Source organism: Neofelis nebulosa, chromosome 10, assembly GCF_028018385.1.
Source record: "Neofelis nebulosa isolate mNeoNeb1 chromosome 10, mNeoNeb1.pri, whole genome shotgun sequence".
NCBI lineage: Eukaryota > Metazoa > Chordata > Mammalia > Carnivora > Felidae > Neofelis > Neofelis nebulosa.
Genome location: NC_080791.1, coordinates 6801822 through 6828060, shown reverse-complemented (window position 1 = coordinate 6828060; position 26239 = coordinate 6801822). Strand labels below are relative to the sequence as shown.

The window sequence follows — 26239 nt, the reverse complement described above, 5'->3', positions numbered from 1 at the left end:
ACTTGAGGAAAAAAATGTACTCTGACATGGTTTAAGTCCTACTGGCTAACCATGTTGTTCAGATCCTTAGTACTTGTGTTGGTCCATTTGGGCGGCTAGAATGAACTACCACAGACTGGGTGGATGATAAGCAACAGAAATTTATTGCTTACAGTTTTGGAAATAGTCTTCTTGTTCTGCCCTTAAATACTTAAAAATCACTTGTTCCATAACCTTTCCATCAAGTCCCAATCTTCAGCTACACCACAGCAAATTGGCCTCTATGTTGCCTACATAGGTTTTCCTATTGCTTCATCACCACTGAGGAAGCCTAGGTGATCAACACCTTTCATCACCCTCCCTTGAGCTCGATCACCCACCTTCCACTTTCGCTGACTCCTTACTGGCAGAACAGGAGGGGATGATAAGCTGTGGCTCTGTGTTTTCAGCATCTCCTAATTTTGTCTACTGTGTGCCCCAGTCTATCACACAGGCCGGCAGCCCTCCCGCCAGCTTCCTCCTGGTCTGTTCCATGCTGATTGGGGCCAGAGATGTGTGGCAGGAGCTATCTGACCATCCACAGCAGGGCCACCCTCTCCATCTGCGGGGGGTAGGGGAAAGGGAGGAGCCGGGAAGCCCAAGCAGAAGTGAGAGAGCAGCAGGCTGGTCAGCTGCGGCCACCACTTCTGCCACCTAGGCCAGAAGGCCATCCCACCCCACCGTGGCCCCCTCCCCCTCTCTGTCCCCTCCTCCTCCCTCCTGTCCCCACCCTCTGATGGCTTTCTTTAGTGATATTACTTGGATTCCTTTCTCTTTGTTTTTTTACATATCTATTAATAGTTTTTGATTTGTGGTTACCGTTAGGTTTATAGATAACATCTTATGCGCATAGCTGTTTATATTATGTTGATGATCGCTTAAGTCCGAACCCATTCTAAAAGCACTAAATTTTTATTCACCATCCCCCAAGGTATCACCATAAATTTTTCTTGATACTCAACTTGGGGTTATACCTACTGGAAATTATATCTTCCTTTCAGAAAGAATATTATCTGTTTTGATGTGGGCTACACCATCTCCACAGGTAATGTGCTTCATTGAAGCAGTGGGGATTCAAATTGTCTTATTAGTGATGTGGATTCAGTTTGAATTTATTTGATTTAACGTAAGCTCACGGGTGGGGTAGGGGGAGTTTACCAAGAGTTAGTAAGGGTTTTTTGGGGGATAGAGTATGAAGAGAGTGTTACCAAAGAAATTGTTGTCTGAGAGAGAAGAATTGTTTGGAGGGGTGCTTGGGTGGTTCAGTCAGTTAATACCCGACTTCAGGGGCCCCTGGGTGGCTCAGTCGGTTAAGTGACCGACTTCAGTTCAGGTCACGATCTCACGTTCCGTGAGTTCGAGCCCCGTGTCGGGCTCTGGGCTGATGGCTCAGAGTCTGGAGCCTGCTTCCGGTTCTGTGTCTCCCTCTCTCTCTGCCCCTCCCCCGTTCATGCTCTGTCTCTCTCTGTCTCAAAATAAATAAATGTTAAAAAAAAAAAAATCCGACTTCAGTGCAGGTCATAATCTCGCGGTTCAGGAGTTCAAGCGCTGAGTCAGACTCTGTACTGACAGCTCAGAGCCTGGAGCCTGCTTTGGGTTCTGTATCTTCCTCCCTCTGCCTCTCTCTCTCTCTCTCTCTCTCTCAAAAAAAAAAAAAATTGTTGGGAGTTGTTTGACCAAATATGTGTCCTAACATGAATAGTAGGTAGGGTTTGTAAATCAGTGGAATTACTACAGTAATGAGGTTTCTGTAATGGTAATAATAGAATAATAATTATTTAGTGCTTTCTTGGGCCAGAAGTTGTTCTGAGTGCTTTATGAATATTAACTCATGAACTCCTCACCATAGCTGTAGGAGATAGCCACTATCATTCCCATTTTTTAGGTGAGACACCGAGGAGAGAATTTAAGCAACTTGTCCAGGGTCACATGGTGAGTTGGTACTAACTGTTGAACTCAGACAATATGATGCCATGCTCCATGTTCTTAACCAGTAGGCTCTATTTTGTCTTCCTCCTGGATGACTCTGGAACATGCAAAAGCAACTCAACCAATGTCCTGGGTATTTTCTTTACAGTTGCTAGTGATGCACTTCCAAAGTGAAGGGTAAAACTCGTTGTGAGAATAAAATTGGTATTGCCTGGCTTGTCAAAGTAAATCGTGAGTGGTAATATTTCTAAAATCTAGTTTACACACATAAAATCTATTATATGGTTTTTACTCATTTTGCCCTAATTAGGCAAAAAGCTAATCAGAGGTACAAAATCCAGTTTTGACCAGTCTTATGTATTTGAACCTTTAGAATGTCACTGTCTTCCAACACTTTAAAAGACTGATTGATCTAAGAAGACGAGGAGAGCCACATCAGATAGTGAGATACATCAATCCTAAAGAGGTGAGGACACTGTTTATTCATACAGCATCTGTGTTTTCCCTTCAAGATGTGTGGCTGCTTTATAAATGTGCTTGTATTTGTTTCTTTTAAAAAACTTTTTTATTGAAGCATGTTATAGAAAAGTTCATGAAACATAAATGTATAAGGTCACTGAATCATCACAAACAACCCCCTGTGTAACTTACATAACCCAGATCAATGTTTCCTACTTCAAACCACTGCCTTCCAGGCTTTGCACATCACCGCCAATTTCCCTGCTCCTGAGAGGCAACCACCATTTTGTTGTAGCTTTTGTTTCTTTAGTTTTCTCTGTTTTTGAACTGTATGTAAATAGAATCTTATGGTGCGCTTTTGTTCGTTCAGCATTGTGTTTGTGTAGCTGAATTGTATTCATTTTATGAAAAACAATGATAATTATTTCATTATACACACACACACACACTACTGTTAATTCATTCAGTGGTTGACATTTATACATATATATTTTTTCCAGTTTGAGTCTGTTATAAGGATTGCTTTGGGGAACATTCTTATTCATCTGCCCTGATGCATATGTGCACGAATTTCTTTTGGTTTCTATTCTACCTAGAAATGGAATTTCTGGGTAACGGGATGTGCCAAACTATATTCCAAAGTTACTGTACAATTTGTATTAACCATCATCCGTCTCTTGGAATTCTTGGTGCTTTACATCCTTATCAATGTTTAATTTTAGCTTTTTAATTTGCCTTTCCCTGATAGCTAGTGAAGTTGCACATCTTTGTGAGGAGTTCCGCTCCTGGTTACAATCCTGTGTGCTCTTCCTGTGTCTGTAATTGTGACCAGACACAATTACAGGGACTTTATCCAACAGGCCCCACACGGGAAAGCTGTCCCCTCCTCACAATCAGACTTGGTGCATGGTAGTGTCCTGCAGCCTCTCAAGGGAGCTCAGGCTGGGACTCAGACACCCTGAGCGGAACCCCCAACCCCCGACATATTTAAGTATCTAGTCCCAGCACTTTCATTTTTAGTTCTTTATCTGAGGCTTTGAGCTGAGGTCTTCAGACACCTCTGCTGAGACCTCTTTATGGGGGAAACCTTGAAGACCCTTTTCCCACTCTGACTCAGTCCACTCAGACTGTCCTCCCTTAATCTCCTACATACCTCCTACCCCAAATATACACACCTTATGGTCCCTACCACTGCTGGAGCCTTTTGTTCAGGATTCTGTGCTGATCCACCTGACTCTCTGTCACTGCATTGCTCACGGTGGGGGGGGGGGGGGGGGGGATGGTGAGGGTGAGATGAAATAGGTGGATTGGTGCCTCCTCTAGTTGTAGACGCCCTAACTCTTGCTTATTATCATGTAGTAAGTGGTCAAAAGCTTTCTTTCCGTTTGTGCTTGTTTCCTTAATTGGCTACTCTGACACTGACATCTCACGTACTGTTCTTCCAGATCAGCTGAGCTCCTGACATTTTTTTGGTGTCTTTTATGTGTATATTGTCTCTTATTCCTACTAGTTTAAAGCAGTTCTTTATATAGTCTTCATAAAAGTCCTTGTCATTTCGTGTTCCATTCTGTGATTTGACTTGTCACTCTTAGGATGGTCCTCACTGTGTGTTTTTTATCATGAAAAATGGCAAACATATTACAAAAGTCGAAAGAATAAAGTAATAGACTACAGGTACCCATCACCTAGCTTCAACAATTAGCAATTCCCCGCCAGTCTTGCTTCATCTATATTTCCACCCTCTTTCCCCAATCCCTAGGTTAGTATTTTGAAACAAGAATGTCTTTAGGTGAACAGAGTTCTTAATTAAAAATTTTTTAATGTTTTTTATTTTTTTTTATTTTTATTTTTTTTTGATAGTTTATTTATTTTGAGATTGGAAGAGAGAGAGAAAGCAAGCCGAGGAACAGAGAGAGAGAGAGAGATGGAGGGAGAGAATCCCAAGCAGGACCTGTGCTGTCAGCACAGAGCCTGACATGGGGCTCGAACTCACAAACTGTGAGATCATGACCTGAGCCGAAATCAAGAGTCAGACGCTCAACTGACTGAGCCACCCAGGCGCTCCTTTTTTTTTTTTTTTTTTTTTTTTTTTTTTGTTAGAGAGAGAGAGAGAGAGTGTGAGTGATGGGTGGAGGGGGCAGAGAGAGAGGGAGACACAGAATCTGAAGCAGACTCCAGGCTCTGAGCTGTCAGCACAGAGCCTGATGCGGGGCTTAAATCCACAACCACGAGGTCATGACCTGAGCTGATGTCGCATGCTTAATCAACTGAAACACCCAAGTGCCCCCAACATTCTTGATTTTAATGTACTTAAGATTATCAGTGCTTTTGTGTATGATTGGCGCTTTTTATAAGCTTCGCCAATCCTGAAATCATGAAATTATTCTCCTATATTATATAAACTTTATTGATTTTCTTTTCATATTTAGATATGCAAACTACTTGGGATTCATTTTTTTGTGTATGGTGTGGGGTAGAGATCCCTTTCATATTCTTCCTTATAGATATCAAAATGATCAAACACTGTTTATTAAAAAGATAGTCCTTTCTCCACTGCCTCCACTGCTCTGCCATGCCACTTTTATCATAAATCAAGTAACCAGTTATGTATGAGTCTGTTTGTGAATTCTCTATTACCTTCCATGATCTATTTTTCTACCCTTGTTATAATTACTTTGAGTTTGTAACAAGTATATTATATGGTAGACAATACTCCCATTTTGTAGTTCTTCAAGAAGACACTTCCAGGCTATCGTTGGATGCTTTGTATTTCCATGTAAATTTTATTTATTTTTTTAAGTTTGTTTAATGAGAGAGAGAGAGAGAGAATGCAAGCTAGGGAGGGGCAGAGAGAGGGAGGGAGAGAGAATCCTAAACAGGCTCTGCACTGTCAACACAGGGTCCGTGGGGCTGGAACCCATGAACCAGGAGATCATAACCTGAGCCAAAATCCAGATTGGATGCTTAACTGACTGAGCCACTGAAAACCAGGCACCCCTATGTTTTTGGTATTTAGAGTAATGGTATTTAGAGTAGTGTTAGGAACTGTCCCCTTTGCTTCTGTTTTCTGGAAGAGATAGTAGAGAATTGATATTTTTTTTCCTTAAATGTTTTGTAGAGTTTACCATTGAACCCATTGAGGCTTGGTGCTTTCTTTTTTGAAAGGTTAATTATTCATTCAGTTTCTTTAATAGGTATTAGTCTATTCAGATTTTCCATTTCTCCTGTGTGAGTTTTGTCAGGTTATGTCTTTCAAGGAATTGAACCATTTATCAAATCTGTGGGAATAGAGTTTTTCATAATATTTGTTAATTATCCTTTTACTGTCCATGGAATCTGTAGTGATGGACCCTCTTTTCTGATATTAGTTATTTGTGTCTTCTTTCTATTTTTTCCTTCTTAGTGTTTTTGTACAGAAGTTTATTGGTTTTATTGAGCTTTATTGGTTTTAATTTCTTTGATTTTTCTCTGGTGATTTCCTGTTTAAATTTCATTTATTTCTGTTTTTTTATTCTTGACTTTTGCTTACTTTTGATTTAATTTGTTTTCCTAGTTTCTTAAGATGGAAGCCTACATTATTGATTTCAAGTCCTTCTTGTTTTCAGATATATGTAGTTAGTGCTATAAATTTTCCCCTAAGCACTGTTTTCAGTGCATTTCACAAAATTTGATAAGCTGTGTTTTCATTTTATTTTAGTTCAAAATATTTTAAAATTCTCTTGAGACTTCCTATTTGATCCACCTGTTATTTAGAAGTGTGTTGTTCACTGTCCAAGTCCAAATGTCCAAATGTCTGGGCATTTGTCACTGTCCAAATGTCTGGGCATTTTCAGACTTCTGTTACTGATTTCTAGTTTAATTACATTGGAGTCTGAAAGTATACTTTGTATGATTTCTCTTATTTTACAGTTGTTAAAGTGTACTTTATGGTCCATAACATGTTCTATGTTGGTAAATAAAAGTTCTCTGTAAGCTTGAGTAGAATGTATGTTTGCTGTTGTTGGATGAAGTGTTGTAGAAATCTAAATCCAGTTAATTGAAAGTGTTCTTCATTTTCATAATAGACTGCTGAATATGTCAATTAATGATAGAGAGTTGTCAAATTCTCCAACTATAATAGTGGATTTCTCTAGTTCTCCTTGCGGTTCTTTCAGTTTTTGCCTTCATATTTTGATACTATGTTGTTAGGTATATATACTTTATGGATTGTTAGGTCTCCTCAGAGAAGTGGCCACATTATCATCTTGTAATCCTCTTCTTTATCCCTGATGATTTTTCTTGCTCTGAATTCAGCTGTCTCTGAAATTAATACAGCTTCTCGGTTTTTGTTTAATCAGTGTTAGTTAATATATTATATCTTTCTCCATTACTATGCTTTTACCCTATCTGTGTCTTATATTTTAAATGGTTTTCTTACAGACAACATAGAGTTGGGTCTTTTTTTTTTTTTAATCTATTCTGTCAGTCTCTGCCATTTAACTTGTGTATTTAGACCATTGATATTTAGTATGGTGATTGATGTCTAACATATTTAATGTTTTCTACTTCTTGCCCTTGTTCTTTGTTTCTTTTTTTCTATTACACCCTTTTTCTGTCTTCTCTGGTTTTAATTGAGCATTTTATATGATTACATTTTCTTTCCTCTCAGCATATCAATTATACCTCTTTTTTACTAATTTTTGGTTCCCTAGAATTTGCATTGAGTATTTACAGCTAATCTAAGGCCATTTTAAATAACACTACTATACTAAATGAAATTCCCCATAGGCATAGGAGACAGAGTCATGCTTAAGGGAAAGGAACTGCCTCAAATACACAGCTGACTCTCATCCCCATTTGAGTTTGTAGATGGTAGGTAGAAGGATAAAGAATTAAGCTTAAATCTTCTCAAAGTACTTTTGAATTTCCCATAGGCTTTCATAGTTGAAGAGATAGAGAGTTGCCATATCTAAGAAATAGGGGAAAACTGGAAGTGGACAAACCAGACATAGATTACTAAAACTGCAGTCCAGGCTTGAGCCAGCTAAATTTTTGATTGGATTGACATGATTAGCACCTCACCCTAACTGACTGAAATAGGAAGGAAAAAATTCCATGAAGCTGTACACTTAAGATTTGCCTACTTTAGTGGACATAAAAGTATATATATAATGAATTGTGTTTAAAAAGTATATACAGTTGACCCTTGAATAACGTTGGGATAGGGGCAGTGACCCTCTGCCCATGCAGTAGAGAATCCATGTGTAACTTGTGACTCTCCAAAAACTCAACTACGGATAGCCTACTGTTGACCGAAAACTTTACTAATAACATAGTCAATTAATATACATTTTGTATGTTACATGTATTATACACTGTACTCATACAGTAAGTTAAGCTAGAGAAAATAACGTGTTATTAAGAAGGTCGTAAGAAGAAAATACATTTACAATGCTATACTATAAAAAATCCGCATATAAGTGGACCCGTGCAGTTCAAACCCATGTTGTTTAAGGGTCACCTGTATAAATTTTATAAATGTAAGTTTAAGATCCTGTTATAAAACATATCTTTCACGATTGAACTATGACCCTACATATGTATGTATGTATGTATGTATATGCTTTTTAGTCAGGAGAAAATTATGCAAAACTTAAGGTAGTCTTTCAGGCTTTATAGACTGAACAATTTAGGATAATATGTATATTCTCATCTAACAGTACTATCAGGTGGTAAGCTTGAACTCTTCTGTTAGAGGACCCAAAATTGTTTTCTCTCTTTTACATTTGGTGCAAGGCATTAAAATTTAGAAGACCAATTCTATACAATTCTTAAAAAATTTAAGCATGGATTTTTGATTTAAGAAAAGCTACTTAGGAATGGTCATCTTGTGTTAAACATGGATTAGCCAATGACATTTTTTTTACTCTGAATTTACCTGTAAGATAAATATGTAAGTCATATGTTTGAGGACTTATTTAAAATTTCTGTTTTTGGAATAACAAATCACTTGGCTTTTATACTTATATGTTGCACAGAAAGGGAACATATTTGGTATCATTTTTCCAGTTACAAAAGCTGTTTTACTTATTGGATGCCCATTAGAAGTTAAATCTTAAAATATATTTTAATTTAAAAATATTATTTAAGGCTTATTTACTTGACCTATTTCATAAATAATTAATATTCAGCACTATTTTAGCATGATAGAGTGAGAAGTGGTGAGTTGATACACACAGAATTTTGAAGAGTCATGTATTTTTTTGTAGGCAGAGCTGCTAGATGCTGCTGCGGGCATTCATGTACGATTCAGATTAGGTGGTGTAAGTATGGGTGAATTCTTATTTGATAATTTTAAAGCACATTTATATGAAATTTAAAAGATTTAAATTTTAAAAATATAAATCATTTTTTGTGATTACAGTGGTCCTTTGAACTTTTCCATATACAGGTTAAATTTCCACCTGATATATACTATAAAATTTTCACTCATAGACCTATTGAAGATCTGTGTGCTAATAGCCCTAGAGATTATACAAAACTTCCAGCAAAATATACGTCTCATATTAAAAGTGATAATCTTCAGGAAGAGGATCATCGTGGCTGGTATCGTCGTATCGAGAACAATGGCTGGAGGCTTGTCTCTGATACAGTAAGAAAATAAAAATATTAATAATTTTGAATCTTACATATTTAGGAACTCTTTTGTCTTTTTGAAAAATAATTTTAAAATAATAAATCTTGGTAATTTAACTGATAAAAACTGATGATGGTAAGTACCCAGAGGTTACTAATAATACTTCAAGATCAACAATGTATCTTTTTTTTCTTTACATTTGCTTATACTTCTAGTAATCAGCTTTGATCTAGGCCATATTTATTTATTTATTTTTATTTTTATTTTTTTTTAATTTTTTAACATTTATTTATTTTTGAGACAGAGAGAGACAGAGCATGAACAGGGGAGGGTCAGAGAGAGGGAGACACAGAATCTGAAACAGGCTCCAGGCTCTGAGGTGTCAGCACAGAGCCCGACGCGGGGCTTGAACTCACGGACCGGGAGATCATGACCTGAGCCGAAGTCGGCCGCTTAACCGACTGAGCCACCCAGGCGCCCCCCGATCTAGGCCATATTTAGATACTGTTTGGAACTCAGCAGTTTAGTATCTTTATAACAAAGCAAATTGGAAAATGTTGTTGACTCTATTAATCCTTGGACTAGAGGTGGGAATTTTTTTTTTTAGTGTTTATTTATTTTGAGAGAGAGGGCGTGAGCAGGGGGAGGGGCAGAGAGAGGGAGAGAGAGAACCCCAACCAGGCTCCACCGTGTCAGCACAGAGCCCAACACAGTCCGATCCCACGAACCATGAGATCATGCATGACCTGAGCTGAAATCAAGAGTCAATCACTTAACTGACTGAGCCACCCAGGCACCCCTAGAGGTGGGAATTCTTAAGAAAAAGATGACATTTTCTCTTACAGAGCTTGTAACGATAGATACTGGTGGAAAATCATCTGGATTGTCATGGTGTTTGGAACTTTAACATGTCGTCATATTAATTGAATGGAATGATTTTAAATATACATAGTTCTTAATATGTATATGTGATGTAGGGACTTTTCCATAGACACCCATGTTTTACCTCCTCTTTTTGTGGGGATAATTTCTACCTAAGCATGTTTGGTTAGGTTAACATGATCAGGTTCTGTAGCTCTAGATGTCTGTTTATGTGGCCTCATATCTTCATTCCAATTTTTAATCTCTGGTATGTAGATTATAGAATGTAGTATATTAAATATACTAAGAATGAAAAGTGAACATGATCGAGTTGTGTATTCACACATTTATTCAACAAATTTTATTGCATACCAAACATATGTCAGGCGTCGTACTAGATGCTAGGGATACAATGGTAGATAAAATAGTCCCTTCTCTCAAGTAGTTTGCCTTTTAATTTGGGAGAGACTTAAGTAAAAAAGAGTTTTTCAGTACAGTGTAGTAAATAAGTGCTTTGATAGAGACAAATACGTAGTGCTGTGGGGGATAGAAAATTCTCCTCCTTGTGTTTTAATATGTGGTGAAGGAGAGGCAATGAATTGGAAGTAGGAAAAATAGGCAGCCAGTTAGGATAGCATGCCATACAGGAAACCACAAACTCTTGAGACATCATGATGAGACTTCCCTGTTCTTGGAGGGTGCCTGTCCTCCCTGAGAATTAGAGTCTTCGAACGTCAACAGCACTGAGAGTAGGTGAGTTTGTTCTTACCAGTAAAGAGTTTGTTCTTATGAAAAACGAAAACACTATTGGAGTATGTCTTTTCATTTACCCATTCAATGAATAGTTATTAAGTACCTCAGTATGCTAGTGCTTTGTTAGTCTTTCTGTGACATGTGCCTCTGAAAGCTCAATGCGCTATTCACCTGTGGCATAATAAGAAATACCTTAGAGGAGGTGTATTCTCTCCTCTGTTTCTCTCTTGGCATATTCCTACTGAACACACAGAACTTTTGACTGTAGCCAAATTACCTCACAATCAGTATTTCAACACTTTGTATATTCATTTTCCATTTCTCAACAGTTTTGGGTGTCTCCGGAAAACGTAGAGGTGGGAGACAAAAAAGAAAGCGAATTCCATTTCTCTAAACTGAAGAGAAGGCAAGATATGGAAAAGAAAAGAAAAATTAGAAAAATAGAATGGATGAGGAAAATGTAAGTTGATGAAATAGACTTACTAAATATATACTGTTTTAAGTTCTTCTTAAAAAAATGGTATCACTACGAAAAGAACTGCTTGTTATTTTTAAAAAGAAAATGTAAGATAATGTTTATGTTTTAAACAATATTTAGATAAGCAAACACTTAACAAATGCCTGCTATCTGAGACACTGTTACTCTCTGAGATATAAATGGAAAAAAGACATGCCTTTGATCCCAAGGAAATTACAGTCTATAGGAATATCAGATATGAAAATAAGGATTTACTCTTACATATTGGGTAACTTGTATTTTGCCCTCCAGATCCACTCTGTACCCTTCTCAACCCTTCTTTCTGTCCTAAGACACTGACCTAAATGGATTATGCTAAAAGTCATTCTGGACCTTTCTAACAAATGTTTAAAGCAAGCCAAAAAATCAGATTGCTTACAAGTTTACTTCACTGCATACCCAGAACAAATCCCCACAATATTTAAAGGAATACAAACACTTCAGTATCCCAAATCATATAAAATTCACAATGTCTACTATATAGCATTCAGTTACCAGGCATGAAAAGAAACAGGAAAATAGACCCCATTTAAGAAGAAAAATTAATTAGTAGCAACAGACCCACCAAAATATCTTTTGAAGATGAAGGTGAAAGAAACTTTTTGGACAGATAAAAGCTGAATTCTCTTATTATGAGCGGACCAGCACTACAAGAAATTTTTCTGGCAGGAAAAAAAATGGTTCTAGGTCGAAACCTGGATCCATGAAGAACACCAAAAGTGGTAATTATGTAAGTAAATATAAACAACTTTTATTCTTACTATTTAAATCTCTTTAAAAGATAATTAACTATGGAACTGTACACCTAAAGATAGATAAGATGATAAATTTTGTGTTACATGTTTTTTACTGAACTTTTTAAAGATAGGTATTAAAGTTGTAAAGGAATGAATTAATATTGATATTACCAATCAAGTTGTACTTTAATTTTTGATCCCACAATTATACTCCTTTTTCTCTTGTATTGAAAATCTGCATTTCAAGCAAAATATAATTGCTTATTTTCCTGACATTACAATTAAATTGTTCAAAAAAACCCCAATATAATACCATTATATGATGCAATTAATCACTGAATAAAATTTTTAAAAATTTAAGTTTTTAAAGTTTTTTTACTATTTAAAGCAGAAACACCAAGAACACTTAGAACAGTGCAAAAGTAAAATGTATGATAATGATGCCATAAAGGTTGGGAGAGATGAGATGGAAATGTACTGCTAGAAGGTCCTGAGTGTGCATATGAAGTAGTATAATAGTGCTTAAAGGTAGACTGTGGTTGTTAAAGATGTATATTACAAACCCCAAAGCAACCATAAAATCAACAAGAACAAAGACGTAAATATAAGAATGTAATGATGGAAATAAAATAGCATCATAAAAAACAATCAGTCCAAAAGAAGGGCGAACAAAGAGGGAAGGAAAGAACGGAGAGGACAAAGAGAAAGCAAATAGCATGATGTAGACTGAAATCAATCATATCAGTGATAATTTTAAATGCAAGTGGTCTGAGCACCCCAAATAAAGGCAGAGTTTGACAGATTGGATAAGAAAACTATACACAAGGACAGAACAGTCCTAAATACTTGTTTCCTAATAACAGAGCTTCGAAGTACATGAAACAAAAACTAATAGTACCGAAAGGAGAAATAGGCAAATCCAAAATTATAATCAGAGATTTCAAAGCCCTTTCATGAGTGATTGGTAGAACAAGTGGACAGTAACTTAGTAAGGCTAGAGAAGACTTAAGCAAAACTGGACATAATTGGCATCTCTAGAGCACTGTACCCAGCATGAGCACTGAATATTCTTTTCTAGTGCTGGTGAAAAATCCCACCAAGATACATTGTATTCTAGGTCATAAAACAACCACAAGTTTGAAAAAATTAAAATCATACAGAGGATGTTATCTGATCACAATAGAATTAAAAAGTAATTAAAAACATAAACATGAATTAAAAGTAATAAATCAATAAAAAAATTAAAAACAGTAATAACAGAAAATTGTCTGGAAAATGTCCAACTATTTAGATATTAAACAGCATACCTCTATATAATCTATGAGTGCAAGAAGTCACAAGGGAAATTTGAAAATATTTTTTATTTAATGGAAATGAAAATACAACAAAAATTGAAGGATGCAGCTAAAGCAGTACTTACAGAGAATTTTTACTTAAGAGAATTAAATACTTATATTTAAAAAGAAAGATCTTAGGGCACCAGTGTGGCTCAGTTGGTTAAGCGTCTAACTTTGGCTCAGGTCGTGATCTCATGGTTCACAGGTTCGAGCCCTGCATCAGGCTCTGTGCTGACAGCTCAGAGCCTGGAGCCTGCTTCAGATTCTGTGTCTCCCTCTCTCTCTGCCCCTCCCCTCCTGTGCTCTATCACTCTCTCTCTCTCTCTCTCAAAAGTAAATAAATATTTTTTAAAAATCTCAAATCAGTAATCTAAGCTTCCAACATAAGAACCAGAAAAGAAGAGCAAGTTAAACCCGAAGCAAGTAGAAGAAAGGAAATGCTAACAGTAGAAAGCAGTAACATTGCAAACAGAAAACCATCAGCAAAAATGAAGGAAATCAAAACTTGGGTTTTTTTTTTGAAAAGAGCAACACAGTTTATGAACCTCTAAATAAAAATTTGAAAAGAGAAATAACACATGTAATTCAGAAACATCAGAAATAAAAAGGATGTTTAATCCTATAGGCATTAAAGCAATATAGATGTATTATGAATAATTTAATGCATACAAATTTAAAAAATTAGGTGAAAGAAAAATTCATTGAAAGGCATAAACTAAAACTCAAAAAAAACAAAAAGCATAAATAGGTCCTGCTATTAAATTGAATTTTTAGTTGATAGAAATCCCACAAAGAAAACTCCAGGCACAGATAGATTTCCTAGTGAATTCTAAGAAGCATTTAATAGAGTACAATTTTATACAATATTTCCAGAAATAGGAGGGAATATGTCCCAAAAATATCTATAAAGTATTAACTGAGACTTAAGACTTATAAAAAAAGATATCATAAGAAAATAACAACCAGTATCACTGAAGAACATATATATAGGATAGTAAACATCATAAATGGAGTTTGAGGAATACACAGTTGGTTTAACATTTGGAAATCAGTCATTGTTATTTATCATACTAACAGACTTACAAAGCAAATTGGATATGACCATCTCAATAGATGCAGAAAAACTACTACAAAAATCCAACAACCATTCATTATGAACACTCTTATCAAACTAGGAATATAAGAGAACCTCCTCAACCCGATAAAGGAAATCTACAAAAATCCTACAGCTAACATTATACTCAGTGGTGAAAGACTGAATGCTTTATCTCTAAGATGAAGAACAAGGCAAGGATGTCTGCTCTCACCACTTCTTTACAACACTGGACCGAAGGTCCTAGTCCATGCAGTAAAGCAAGATGGAGGGGGAAGACACTGAGATTGGAAAAGAAGATCTGAAAGAGTCTTTATCCACAGTTGACATGATTGGGTACACAATCCTAAGGAACCTACCAAAAAGCTACTGGAATTAATAAGTGAGTTTATCAGGGTTGTGAGTTACAGAAACCAACTGTACTGCCATATTCCAGCAAGAAACATTGGGAAATCGAATTGTTAAAAAATAACATTTACAGTAGCATAAGGAAATATGAAACACCTAAGAGAAAAAAAATCTGTATGACTTGTACACTAAAAACTGCAAAACATTGCGAAGAGAACTTAAAGAAGACCTAAATAAATGACGAGATATATGGTGGTCATAGATCAGAAGACTATTGTTAAGATGTCCATTGTCTCCAAATTGATATGTGCATTCAATGCAGTAACAGTCAAAAGATCCAGCAGGTTTTTTGGGGAAATTGACAAATTGATTTGAAAATTTATATGGAAACGCAAAGGAGCTAGACTAGCCAAAACAATTTGGAAAAATAAAATTTAGAGAACTTAAGACATTGTGGTATCAGCATGAAGATATATAGATTAATGGGACATAGCTGCGAAAACTTACCAATATACATGTGTATCTCACACAGGTGCCAAGGCAATATAATTGGAAAACAATATTCTTTTCAACAAATTGCATATTAAAATCAGAAAAATGAAACTTGATTTTTATCTCACACCATTTATATGAAGTTTTGTATCTGGTGAGAGATCATAGATATAAATATAAATGCCCAAACCATAAAATATCTACAGGTAAGCAAAGGAGAAAATCTTAGTGACCTTGGTTCTGGCAAAATATTTTATTTTTTATTTTTACTTATTTTTAATTTTTTCCTATTTTAAGTTTTTTATTGAGGCATAATCTGTATACAATAAAATACACAGATTCTAAGTATAATTAGATGAGTTTTGTCAATTGAATACTTCCATATAACCACCACTCAAACTAAAATTTAGAACATTCCTACCAACATCACGTCCCATTACAGTTACCCTGACACTCTCACCCTTATTCCATTTTATATCGACAAGCAGTTCATGATAAAATAAAATACAACAACATTTAAATTTTGTATGTCAAATAGTATAACAGCCCCACATAAATCAAAGCATGTTAACATCTTTAGAAGAAATTAATTAAAAACTCAAATATGAAAAACCTATTTATCTAGGACAATGGAAGCATCAATTACTCTATTAATAAAGTTATATTAATATGTGGAGGACAAGATATCCTTATATTTTAGCACATCTTGAAGGAAGAGGTACATTGAGACCCAATATTTACTAACAAAAAAAATTCAGGTATTTTCTTTGGGCTGTCTGTACATTTGAGTTCTCCTAATACCTCTCTTATTTTATGATGGGCAGTTTATTTCCACTGCCTCTAGTTAAAGGTTTGGTGTTTTTGTTTTGTTTTGTTTTGTTTTTTGGTTTGGTTTGATTTGTTTTTTTTTTTAATAATATAATTTATTGTCAAATTGGTTTCCATACAACACCCAGTGCTCATCCCAACAGGTGCCCTCCTCAATGCCCATCACCCATTTTCCCCTCTCCCCCACCCCCCATGTACCCTCAGTTTGTTCTCAGTATTTAAGAGTCTCTTATGGTTTGCCTCCTTCCTTCTCTGTAACTTTTTCCCCCCTTTCCCCTCCCCTCTGGTCTTCTGTTAAGTTTCTCAGGATCCACATATGAGTGAGAACATATGGTATCTGTCTTTCTCTGCCTGACTTTCCTTAGCATAATACCCTGCAGTTCCATCCACGTTGCTGAAAGTGGCCAGATTTCATTTTTTCTCATTGCCAAGTAGTATTCCATTGTATATATAAAACACATCTTTATCCATTCGTCAGTTGATGGACATTTAGGCTCTTTCTATAATTTGGCTACTGTTGAAAGTGCTGCTATAAACATTGGGGTACAAGTGCCCCTATGCATCAGCACTCCTGAATCCCTTGGGTAAATTCCTAGCAGTGCTATTGCTGGGTCAAAGGGGAGCTCTATTCTTAATTTTTTGAAGAACCTTCACACTGTTTTCCAGAGCGGCTGCACCAGTTTGCATTCCCACCAACAGTGCAAGAGGGTTCCCATTTCTCCACATCCTCTCCAGCATCTATAGTGTCCCGATTTGTTCACTTTAGCCACTCTGACTGGCGTGAGGTGGTATGTCAGTGTGTTTTTTGATTTCTCTTTCCCTGATGAGGAGTGACATTGAGCATTTTTTCATGTGTCTGTTAGCCATCTGGATGTCTGCTTTGGAAAAGTGTCTATTCATGTCTTCTTCCCATTTCTTCACTGGATTATTTGTTTTTCGAGTGTGGAGTTTGGTGAGTTCTTGGATACTAGCCCTTTATCCAATATGTCCCTTGGCAGATATCTTTTCCCATTCCATTGGTTGCCTTTTAGTTTTGTTGATTGTTTCCTTTGCAGTGCAGAAGCTTTTTATCTTGATGAGGTCCCGATAGTTCATCTTTGCTTTTAATTCCCTTGCCTTTGGAGATGTGTCAAGTAAGAAATGGCTGCAGCTGAGGACAGGGAGTGAATTTTAAGCAGATTCCACACTCAGCACGGAGCCCCACATGGGACTTGGTCCCATGACCCTAGGATCATAACCTGAGCTGAAGTTGAGTCCTCTGCTTAACTGACTGAGCCACCCAGGAGATGACAGTGGGGAAAGCGGTGATGGGATTGGTTCCTTTAGCTCACAGGAAGAGTGGAACTTTGAAGTGGTGGCGGTCAGCTGGTCACACAGACTGCAGCTAAGTTCCTTTAATTCAGCAAACCCACACAGCCCCTGGCCCCTGGTACGCTGCTGTTGACCTGACCCGTGTTCTTTCCCATCCCAAGCAGTAAACAAAAAGAGAAGCAATTGGCATTGGCACGGAAAGAAGAGGATGTGCCTCTACATCTTACTCTCAGGGCTGTCGGCTCTCCTGCTGTTTTCCCCCCGGGGCTTGCACATCCCCATCCCCACAGACCATCGTGCCTCTCCATTACTTTGGTGACCTTATACTAATCAGATGCAGTGAGCAGAAAATAAGTCCCCAGATGACTTAATAAGACAGATGCACACCAGAAGGAGAGAGAGATACATTTTGCACAATGTTAAGGGTTTGCCACATAACTAAAGCTAATGGACATTTGGGGATATCCTTTCTAAAGTGAGAGACAAGTTGCACTACCTTGTACCGTCCACCTTGAAGGCACACAGCACTTAGAGGGGCTCCCTGGATTAAGGGGGTAAAATATGCCCCATTGGGGCATGCTGCCCCAACCCACATTAGAGGTAACCTACGGAGGCTGCCAGGCTCTAGCGGGACATGGTCTTCTTACAAACATGGTAGCAGGTCCACGGTGTGGTCAAGCTGCCCCACCACTTCCCCTTGATGGCCAAGCAGTCCCGCCAGTATTGGAAATGTCTATGAGAGACTGTGAACTTGTGTATGGAGTCTCCCAAGAGTTTTAATAAGAAGATCTCAGCACAGAGGGTTTAGGAGAAAGGTAGTGCCCTCTTCTGCCTACAACTGTGTTACATTTGAAAAGCAATTCTGGCTCTGCTACTGGGCCCTGGCAGAGACTGGATGCTTGGCAGTGGGATTCCAGGTGCCCTGTGGCTATGAACTGACCTGGGCTTTATCTAATCCAATGAACCATAAAACTGAGAGTGAACAGCATCATCTCAGAATGAAATGGATGCAGGATAGAAAAGAATGGGTCTGAGAAGGTCCAGAGAGCTCTGTAAGCTGTATGAGCCAGTGCCCAGGTTCCTTCAGCACTGTTTATGTTCACTGGCTCTGCTTCATCTCCATGCCTTTGGCTTCGTAGGGAGTCCCCTGTGACCAGCTAACAGAGAGAGACTACATTAGGTCTCATTCCCCATGGATCTGCACAGGATTCTGGCAACATCCAAACGTGGACAGTCACTAGATTACAGCCCCTCAATAGGCCCAGAAAATGGCCAAGGGTATCCTCCCAGTGAGCCCAGCTGGTTTTACAGTTCATGTAGGAAGGTGAAATAGCTTGAGACAGGGATCTTATTGACTGTGGGCAGTGGCTAATATCTTCTCACATAATTGGGTACTTGGAATTAAATTGGAAAAGTGGTGATTGGGTGTGGGGACATGTGTACTCAGAATGGGCATAGAGTATACTTGTGTCCTTGTGAATGCCCTCCAAAGGGTTTATGAAGCAGAAAGCCCTAAGTATTCAGATGGACAAGATGATCCATCCTGTGGATGTCGTTTTTTTCACCTGGTTGCTCACTGGAGCCATGTACAGAGTGGTCATGGGTATCAAGATCAAGGCTACAGATAGACTCATAAACATGGTCTTTTCCTCACGGAGTCTGTTCTGGCTCTATAGTCACAGCTAACTGTACAGCAAAGGCCGTTGCTTTGCCTCTAGCAATGGGATGTGCTGGCTGCCTGGCGGCAGGCTGATGATACTGGACCCTTCCCATATAGAGGTGGCATCCCTTTATATGTACAGTGATAAATATTCTGGATGTGTATTTTCTTTCTCAGCTTGCCTTACTTCTGTCAGCAATACCATTTATTATAGAAGCTTCATCCATCATCATTTTATTCCATACAACATTGCCTCTACCCAGGGGGCCCATTTGCAGCAAAAGAAGTGTGGTAATAGGCTGAGAACAACAAAATACACTCACCATATGTGCCATCGCTTAGAAACAGCTGGCTTTGACAGAATGGCAGTGTGATTTGCTGAAGATCAGGCCAAGCACCAGCAGACACACACCTGGTAATAAGTCGTTGCACATGGATGCTAATCTGTCTTATTTCTTTTTTTCTTTCCTCTATTTACTCTCAAAACAGTCCTCATCCTAAGTGAGCTCTGTTTTTCTTTTTTTTTTTTCCTTTTTTTTAATGTTTATTTTTGAGAGAGAGAGACAGAACATGAGCGGGGGAGGGGCAGAACGAGAGGGAGACACAGAATCCAAAGCAGGCTCCAGCACAGAGCTGTCAGCACAGAGCCCGACAACGGGGTTCAAACTTGTGAATTGCAAGATTATGACCTGAGCCGAAGTCAGATGCTTACCCGACTGAGCCACCCAGGTGCCCTTGAGCTCTGTTTTTCTAATTACATGGACATTCCCAGCTCAGATTCAACAGGTCTTAAGCTGAATTTCTTACATTCCTCATCATAAAAGTTGTTTCTTTTCAGCATTCCTCTCGCCCTCGGTTTATGACACCATCATTTGTTTACCCAGTCATCCAAGCCAGAAGAGTAGAGGTTATGCTTGACTTCTTACCTTTCATTAGCCCCCATGTGTAATCTGTCATAAAGTCCTATTCTACCTCCAAAGAATCTCCCAATACTGGCATTTTTCTCCCTCCCTGTGGCATCTTCTCATTGTTCTCCTCTCTCCTGCATCTGCAGAGTCCTTCTGATTGGTTTCTTCCTCTCTCATCTTCTCCCCATCCCTGCATAAATACTGAAGTGATGTTTCCAAAGCACAAATCACCTCCTTACCGGAGACATGACAGGGACTCACCCTTAGCTCTCCCCACGTGATGCTCCCTCTCCCTAGGTTGCTCTTCTCTGGCTCAGTTACATGGCAACAAGATCTTCATCTTTTTTTTTTTTTTTTTTTATTTTTGGGACAGAGAGAGACAGAGCATGAACGGGGGAGGGGCAGAGAGAGAGGGAGACACAGAATCGGAAACAGGCTCCAGGCTCCGAGCCATCAGCCCAGAGCCTGACGCGGGGCTCGAACTCACGGACCGCGAGATCGTGACCTGGCTGAAGTCGGACGCTTAACCGACTGCGCCACCCAGGCGCCCCAAGATCTTCATCTTTGATACTTGGCTCACATACCTCCTTAGCTAGGAGATGCCTTCCCTGATTTAGCTAGGCACGGGCACTTTTTTTTGGCATGCCCTCATAGATGTCTTACATACTCATTTGTCACACTTCTGCAAATATCTGTATATTTGTCTGCCGCCTCCATTAGGAGCTCTGAAAGGACAGCTTCATTAGACCTAGTAGATGCTTAATGAATATGTGTTGCTTCTTGAATGAGTGAGTGAGTGAATCCTTATAACTGGATGTTGTAATGTTTCCTTTTTGTAAGGTTGCAGGGGATGGAGAAGAAATGTTCAAGGGATTAAGCCCTGTTGGAATTCTCTCTCTCCCTCTCTGTCTCTGTCCCTCTCCACTGGTGCTTGCGTACTTTTTCCTTCTCCCTCCCACTCTCTCTCAAAATAAATAAATATTTTAAAAAACCACTTCAATTCTTACTAGGTATTTTGCATTTTAACTTCTTTCCCTGTTGGTATATTCAGAAAAAGTATTTTTGTAATGTTTTCTCTCTTTCAGTTTTCTATCGTAGAAAGAGTAGATCATTCAAAACTGGATATATTGCGGGGCGCCTGGGTGGCTCAGTCGGTTAAGCGGCCGACTTCGGCTCAGGTCACGATCTCACGGTCCGTGAGTTCGAGCCCCGTGTCAGGCTCTGTGCTGACAGCTCAGAGCCTGGAGCCTGTTTCAGATTCTGTGTCTCCCTCTCTGTCTGCCCCTCCCCTGTTCATGCTCTGTCTCTCTCTGTCTCAAAAATAAATAAACGTTAAAACAAAAAATTAAAAAAAAATAAAACTGGATATATTGCAACATTACTTATAAAGCCAAAGTTTATATTGTTGTTTTAAATATCACTCATTTATTATAAGACAAGGTATGATTGTTATGAGGTAGTCTTCATTCTGGTCACTATTGTTTGTTTTCTACTTGCTAGTCTTTTGTTTGATTACTATTATAGTCCACTTAACTATAAATAGTGACTAATATTTGAAGAGTTTAAAACAGAATTAAATTATTGGAATGAGTATTATAATTCTCTTTAAAACAAATCGCCTTTCTTTATATCCTTGATGAGAGCAGAAATAGGTAACTGAACTGTCATAAATCACTGTTGTCAAAGGAAAAACAAGTATCGTCCAGGTTTCCAAATCTAATGTCGTGTATATTTGCAAAGGTAAATTGTGGAGGAAGTCATAAAAAATGTGCTCACTCTTAGCCTTCAGAAGTTTCTGCTTTCTAAATTCATTTTTGTTGTGGCATGAACACTAGTTCATAAACCTAGGCCATTCATTGGGTACCATCATTCATTCATTCATTCATTCGGTACCTACTTTTTTTGAGTGCCTATTATGTTCAGGGAATTTGGGTAGAAGAATGCAGGCTCCACAAAGGAATCCCACCTCTGTACACAGTGCTTTGCAAATGGCGGTGGTAGAAAAGTTGTGAATTCATACTTTCTTAGAATTTGTGCTCTTACTAATCAATATAAATCAAGAGGCATGTTCCTGCTTTTATGAAATTAGCTCCCATGGATCATTATCTATTTAAAGTTTGAGAAAGCAGAAACTTCATGAGGGCAGAGACATATCTTGTCACTGCCCTACCCCTTGCCATCCAAGAGTTGGTAAGCCTTCTTTTGTTGAATGCTTACTATGTGCTAGTCATCATTCTGAATGCTTTATAGGGTCTTAACCTCTCAAGAATGCTAAGAAGAGGAGTGTTGTGATTACCATTTTAAGGTAATCTCAGGCCCAGAAAGACTAGGTTATTTGGCAAAAGTCATAGAGCTAGTAAATCACAGAAGCAAGACTCAAAGCCAGATAGTTGGATATCGGAGTCCTACCTAGCTCTACACTCCCACCCTGCCACTTCCTAATCAATGTTGACTTAGTAAGTGAAAACAATTTCAGAGCAAGTTAACTTTAAAAATGGAATACAAATGTAGATCTTAAAATGAGAAACCAAAAGAAAAATGCACCTTTCTAATATTCTTTGTGAGGAATGCTAACTTGTCTCTACACACTCAGTTCACGTTTTGTGGATGCATTCATTCATGTGCTCAGGCTACTGTAAGACAGAACAGTGCTGCCCAAGAAGTCTGGACTTGGAGTCAAATTCAAACACTGGCTCTGACATCTATTTACTATGTACATGATCTTGAAGAATTTAACTTCTCCAGCTTTTGACTTCCTCATCCATAAAATGGAAATAAAAATAGCTGTCACAAACGGCTTTGTCTTTTTAAAGTGAATTAAACACGATGATGTATGAAAAGTACCTGACACAAAAAAAGATGTTACCATCTTGTCTTCCCTTTGCTTCTCCCTCCCTTTCTCTTTCCTCCTCCCCTCCCCTTTCCTCTTCTTACCCGCCATTAGCCATGTGACCTCATAAAAGTCAGTCAACTCTTCCAGGACTTAATTTCTCTCCTATAAGACAAGAGGACTAGTTATTTGGTTTCCAAGATCCTTTGACTCTATAATCCTATGATCCAGTGATTTAATAACTTGCTTTTTCATTATATCATAACAGCCCAATGTACTGAGGGGTGGGTTTTGAAATGAGGCCTCACCGTTTAGTGCGGTTGGCTAAGTTGTTTTGTTTTGTTTTTTTCCCAAACATCCCATCACATAGAACCTGGTCTGAATGTATTTGAGTTAAATAGGGTGAGAACTTGGTTTAAATATGTAAATAGTTTTGCAATAACAACACATCTGTTAGCTGCGTCTACTAGTAATCACCTGTCTGACAAGGTTTATATCTCCCTTCCCTTCCCCTGTTTAGGTACTATACAGGAAGCCTAGAGGCCAGGTCAACAAATGCTAAAACTCTAGGTTTAATCCACACAGCAACGAAGGGGCTAATGAGAGCTGTCGAAATCGGTGGAATAGATTCGGTGATGGAATGGGAGGTGGATGAAGTGCTCAACTGGACAAACACGCTGAACTTTGATGAGTAAATACATGCTGCTTTTGTTGGGGAGCAGGGCAGGCCTCATATATTTTTCTGTTTCCTGCTCCCGTGTTGAATCTTGGACCCACAAATGTAATATTTACTTAAAAAAAGAGTATTGTCTAGAAAAAAGAAGAAATGAAGGAAGAATATTTAAAAAGATGATGTAAAAGTAGAAAAAGAAAATTAGACTTAGGTGTTATTATTATTTTTTTTTTATGTTTATTTTTGAGAGAGAAAGAGAGTGTGAGAGGGGGAGGTGCAGAGGGAGAGAGGGACACAGGATCCAAAGCAGGCTCTGCTCTAACTACAGACAGCCTGATGCCGGGCTCGAGCTTGCAAACCACGAGATCGTGACGTGAGCCAGAGTCGGAAGCTTAACCGACTGAGCCACCCACTCACCCCTAGGTGTTCTTTTTTTTCATTGAAGTGTAGTCAACTTACAATGTTATATGAGTTTTAGGTCTATAACATAGTGATTCAGCAATTCTATAGATAGCTCGGTGCTCACCACATGAAGTGCACTCCCCATCTGTCACCATACAACTTTACTACAACATTATTAACTGTATTCCCGATGCTGTACTTTTCACATCTGTGACTTACTTATTTTGTAACTCGAAGTTTGTACCTCATGATCTCCTTTATCTATTTCACCCATCCCTCCACCCACCTCCCCTTTGACAACCACTAGTTCTTTCTATTTTTTGTTTATTCATTTATTTTTTTTCTTAGATACCACACAAAGTGAAATCTTATGGTACTTGTCTTTCTCCATGTAACTTATTTCACCTAGCACTATACCTTCTAGGTTCATCCATATTTTCACATATGTCAAGATTGCATTCTTTCTTTATGGCTGAGTAATATTCCACTATATATCCATTCATCCATCAGTGGACACTAGGATTGCTTCCATTTTGTGGCCACTGTAAATGTTGCAGTAAACATATATATCTTTACAAATCTGTATTTTTTTTTTCTTTTGGTAAATACCCAGTAGTGAAATTACTGGATCAAATGGTATTTCTATTTTTAATTTTTAGGAACATCTGTAATATTTTCCACTGTAGTGCACCAATTTACATTCCCATCAACAGTGCATGAGGGTTTCCTTTTCTCCACATCCTCACCAATGGTTACTGTTTCTCGTCTTTTTGATTCTAGGCACTTTGACAAGTAGAGGGTGATATCTCATTGTGGGTTTAATTTGCATTTGCCTGATGATTAGTGATGTTGAGCATCTTCATAAATTTGTTGGCCATCTGTATGTCTTCTTTGAAAAAAAATGTTTATTCGTGTGTCTTCTGCCCATTTTTAATTCTTTGTTTTTTGTGTGTTTATTGAGTTGTTAAGCTCTTTATATATTTTGGATATTAACCCCCTATTGAATATTTCATCTGTAAATATCTCCCATTCAGTAGGTTGCCTTTTCATTTTGTTTACAGTTTACTTTGCTTTGTAAAAACTTTTTATTTTGGTGTAATCCCAGTAGTTTATTTTTGGTTTTGTGTTCTTTGCCTGAGGAGACATAGCTAGAAAAATGTTTGTAAGGCCAATATTGAGAAATAACTGCCTACACTTTCTTTTCCTAGGAGATTTATGGTTTTAGGTCTCACATTTAGGTCTGTAATCATTTTTAGTTTATTTTTCTGTGTGGTTTGAGAAAGTAGTCCAGCTTTGTTCTTTTGCATGTAGCTGTCCAGTTTAACCAGCGGTATTTATTGAAGAGAATATTGTATATTCTTGCCTCCTTTGTCATAGACTACTTGATCATATAAGCATGGATTTATTTCTGGCTCTGTATCCTATTCCACTGATTTACATGTCTGTTTTTGTGCCAGTACCAAACTGTTTTAATTACTATGGCTTTGTGTAGTGTATTTTGAAATCTCGGATTGTGACACCTCCAGCTTTGTTCTTTTTCAAGATTGCTTTGGCTATTTGGGGTCTTTTGTGTTTCCATATGACTTGTAGGATTATATGGTTTGTTCTGTGAGTAATGCTCTTGGTATTTTGATAGGGATTGCAATTAAATCTGTATATTGCTTTGGGTAGTATGAACATTTTAGCAACATTAATCTTCTAAAGTGCGAGCACAGTATATCTTTCTCTTTGTGTTGTGTTCATTTGCTTTCATCTGTGTCTTACCGTTTTCAGAGTATGGGTCTTTTACCACCTCGGTTAAGTTTTTTCCTAGGTATTTCGTTCTTTTTGGTGCAGTTGTACATGGAATTGTTTTCTTAATTTCTCTTTCTGCTACTTCATTATTAGTGCTCAGAAATGCAACAGATTTCTGTATTATATTAATTTTGCATTCTGCAACTTTGCTAAACTCATTTATGAGTTCTAATAGCTTTTTGGTGGCATCCTTCAGGTTTTCTATATATAGTATCACGTCAACTGCAGATAGTGACAGTTTGACTTCTTCCTTACCAATTTAGATGCCTTTTATTTCTTGTTTTGTTGTTGTGGCTAGGACTTCCAGTATTATGTTCAATAAAAGTGGTGAGTAGACGTTCTTGCCTTATTCCTGATTTTGGAAGAAAGGCTCTCAGTTTTTCACCGTTGTGAGCTATGGGTTTTTCCTATGTAGCCTTTATTATATTGAGGTATATTCCCTCTAAACCCACTTGTTTGAGAGTTGTTTTGGGTTTTTTTTGTTTGTTTATCATGAATGATGTTGTATTTTGTCAGATGGTTTTTTTCCCGTCTATTGAGAGGATCATATGTTTTTTCTTCTTCTTGTTAACATGATGTATCATATTGATTTGCAGCTCCTGAGCCCCTTTTGCATCCCTAGACTAAATCCCACTTGCTTGTGGTGAATTCATCTTTCAGTGTATTATTGAAT

At 37.9% G+C, this 26239-nt stretch overlaps 1 protein-coding gene across 10 annotated transcripts in view; it reads left to right on the top strand.

The window, feature by feature from the left end:
- Nucleotides 1-26239, top strand: part of C10H11orf65 (chromosome 10 C11orf65 homolog) — a 65780-nt gene that overhangs the window by 30511 nt on the left and 9030 nt on the right. For 6 of the 10 annotated variants that reach the window (XM_058686681.1, XM_058686691.1, XM_058686686.1 and 3 more), the window contains 5 exons: nt 2321-2413; nt 8655-8708; nt 8837-9037; nt 10966-11096; nt 23218-23388. In XM_058686681.1, coding sequence (XP_058542664.1) covers nt 2321-2413; nt 8655-8708; nt 8837-9037; nt 10966-11096; nt 23218-23388 — 650 coding nt within the window. The remainder of the gene's footprint in view (nt 1-2320; nt 2414-8654; nt 8709-8836; nt 9038-10965; nt 11097-23217; nt 23389-26239) is intronic. The other 4 variants (XM_058686690.1, XM_058686689.1, XM_058686688.1 and 1 more) reach the window with 2 other exon arrangements.